The following is a 2,870-nucleotide window of genomic DNA, read 5'->3' as shown; positions in this document are numbered from 1 at the left end:
ACGATCTTGGAGAAAGATCATACAGCTTGATGAACAATCCTCTTCAGATGTTCAAGAAAAATATGATAACAGTATTCTCGAACAAGCAAAAGAAATCTAAGGTTTCGAAATTCGTGATGAAGAAAATTTAGAAGATAGGTTTCAAAGTGATGCATGTGAGCCTGGCTTCCAGTATTTGACTGATGAAGACATCGTTATGTTGTTAAATCAAATAGTGATGATAGTAACTGATGCAGAAGATGTAGTAAATTAATGAAATACTATTTCTCATTCTGCTGCTCTGTGGAAACTTTATTAGATTATATGGGAGGATTTGATTACGGTGACATTATTGTGGTTCGTAAAATATGTGTATCGATATATGGCGAAGACGCATTACACATTTTTTAAAAAGGAAAATTCCTAGTTTGATGTTATGCATGCAAATGTCAGTAATTTTTATATTTTTTGTACTGATATTGGATTTCTCTTTAATGAAAGGAGTTTTCGGAATATCCGTGTTTTTCGATTGTCCGTGCGACCTGTCCCGGTGATTAACCCGGATAATCGGGAGTACACTGTATATGTATATATATATATATTTTTTGGATTTCCTCTCTTTTACTTTCTGACTACTCTCATCCCTGAAACATTACTACTAACAGCCCTGATTATTTACAGAGTACTGAAAGACCAATGAGTAACTGCTATTTGTTGCTTCACCTTTTTTAGAGAATAAGGAAATTTACCTTGGTGTCAAACTAATTTGGTTGAGGGTAGTTAAACTATTATGTGTAATATATGCTAATCAAGTTATTTTTATAAATTGTATTAATTTCATGGAAATGAAGCTAATATTCTTAGACTTCAATTTTCAAAAATTTTCACAACTTTGCAGTGGAGATCATATTCATACATTAATTTTTAAAAATTCTAGTTAGAAAATAAAGAAAAATTAAGTGTAAAAATCTTTTTTCAGTAATTGTTGTGATCTTCTTTTCTCTTTTAAATGTATTTTTAAAGCTGATGCTCATTTTGCTAATGTCATTAAATAACTAATTTGAACTGACTCTGATAAGATAGTGTAAATTTTTTTGCATGTTTGTCAACGTCACTTCTGATAAAAAAATACTAAAATTTAAATTGTAAATTCATACCTATGAAGGCTGGTAATTTGTTCATAAGAAACTGGAAAAATGGAGGAAACTAAAAATGATTGATAAAATCATTTAGCAATAAGTACTATAAGAGTAACATAATTTTAAACAAATTAAATTTAATTTAGTGCCAAAGAGTTAAAAGTTTGTTAACCATCTCTTTTGTGAAGGAACTATTTTCCTGATATTTAAGAATCAGTTTGAGTATTCATATCTATGATTCATATTTAACAGTATTTAATTATAAATGTTAGCGTGCTATTTATAATTGCTTATTCAATATGTGATTTGAAGTCGTGTGTATGTTATGTACCATAATTTTGCGGAGATATGCGAACGAAAATGCTTTTGTTTTGTTTTTGTGAATGACTGTAATGTTATAAAACTGGTAAGAACAAAGTTTATGCCTTAATGTTTTCGTTATGTCTTGTAAAATACATATATCTTGATATTATTTTTAGGTACCTTTCACAACAATGCTAGCCCTTCTGTGTATGTGGTTCGGAATCTCATTACCTCTGGTATTTATCGGCTATTACTTTGGAATCAGGAAAAAACCTTATGAACATCCTGTACGCACAAACCAAATTCCTCGTCAGGTACCAGAACAAGTGTGGTACATGAATCCTTTGTTATGGTAAATTTCTACTATTATAGACATATGTGCAGTTTATTTTTATAAAATTTTTGACTCAAGACTGTGGGGAAGGTTCTTCAAAAGTTCAGATTGTCTAGAAGCCAGGATCAATTTTCAGGCACCGACATGTTACGGAATAGAGAGTAACACAACAGCTTTTTGCTTTTATGAAATTACTTAAAGACAGCTATTGTTTCTTTAATTTAACAGTATCTAATAATAAAAAGTTTTCAGATATATGAATAAAAGACCTTGACTCAAACCTTCAATGCAAGGTAAGAAATATAACAATTAAACAAGTTATGTTAAGAGAGATCTCCTCCCCCACCCCACCCCTAAAAAAATCAGATTTTTAAATTTGAAACTAAACTCAGATTTAATTTTTCTTAAATATTGGACACTGTTTACAGTTTTTTTAGGCCACCTGAAAACGTGGACCTTTGACTGTGGGTATGAGTTGAAGAATTTTTATTTTACTAAAATTCCTAGTTAAAAAATTATTTGAACCTTTTTTATGGGGAGGGGGGAGTATTAAGTTATCCTGCTAGTAAACATGGAATTTTGCACTTCTAAGTTATTAAATTAACTTTACTAATTAAATCTCCATGTCCACTTTTGTTCTGAAAATCTGTTATTTTTTAAATTTATTTACATCATAATATTTCTTTTTTAGCACCCTTATGTCTGGAATTTTGCCATTTGGTGCTATGTTTATTGAGTTATTTTTCATATTTACTGTAAGTAACTTTATTTATTATTTTTTAAATATATATTCAAAATATTTTATAGAAATACTAAACAATGTGCATTACATTTCAGGCTATATGGGAAAATCAATTCTATTATCTGTTTGGATTCCTTTTTCTAGTCTTTATTATTCTTGTCATATCTTGTTCACAGATATCCATTGTAATGGTATATTTTCAATTATGTGGTGAGGTAAGATCTTTGATTTGTATAAAATTGAATATTTAAATTGTTGCTTTTTTTAGTTTTAGAAACTTAAAATTTTTTATGCAATTAAATTTTGAAGAAAAATAAAGTATAGGGGAGAGTCGGGTACTCCTGGCCACAGTCAATTTCATATGTATAGAATA

The 2,870-nt window shown here is 29.2% G+C and overlaps 1 protein-coding gene across 1 annotated transcript; it reads left to right on the top strand.

Annotated features, from left to right (window-relative positions):
• Positions 1 to 1,540: 1,540 nt before the first annotated feature.
• On the top strand, positions 1,541 to 2,712 carry LOC122273709 (transmembrane 9 superfamily member 4; the record flags this gene model as incomplete). Its single annotated transcript, XM_043057732.2, is given in 3 exon segments — positions 1,541 to 1,773; positions 2,447 to 2,510; positions 2,593 to 2,712. Coding segments are annotated over 3 exon segments (345 nt in total), but the record flags the coding sequence as incomplete, so codon positions are not given.
• Between the last annotated feature and the right edge of the window lie 158 nt (positions 2,713 to 2,870).

Source organism: Parasteatoda tepidariorum, unplaced genomic scaffold, assembly GCF_043381705.1.
Source record: "Parasteatoda tepidariorum isolate YZ-2023 unplaced genomic scaffold, CAS_Ptep_4.0 HiC_scaffold_7210, whole genome shotgun sequence".
NCBI classification, from domain to species: Eukaryota; Metazoa; Arthropoda; class Arachnida; order Araneae; family Theridiidae; genus Parasteatoda; species Parasteatoda tepidariorum.
The sequence above is the reverse complement of the archived record's forward strand: the minus strand, read 5'-3'. Positions and strand labels throughout refer to the sequence as shown.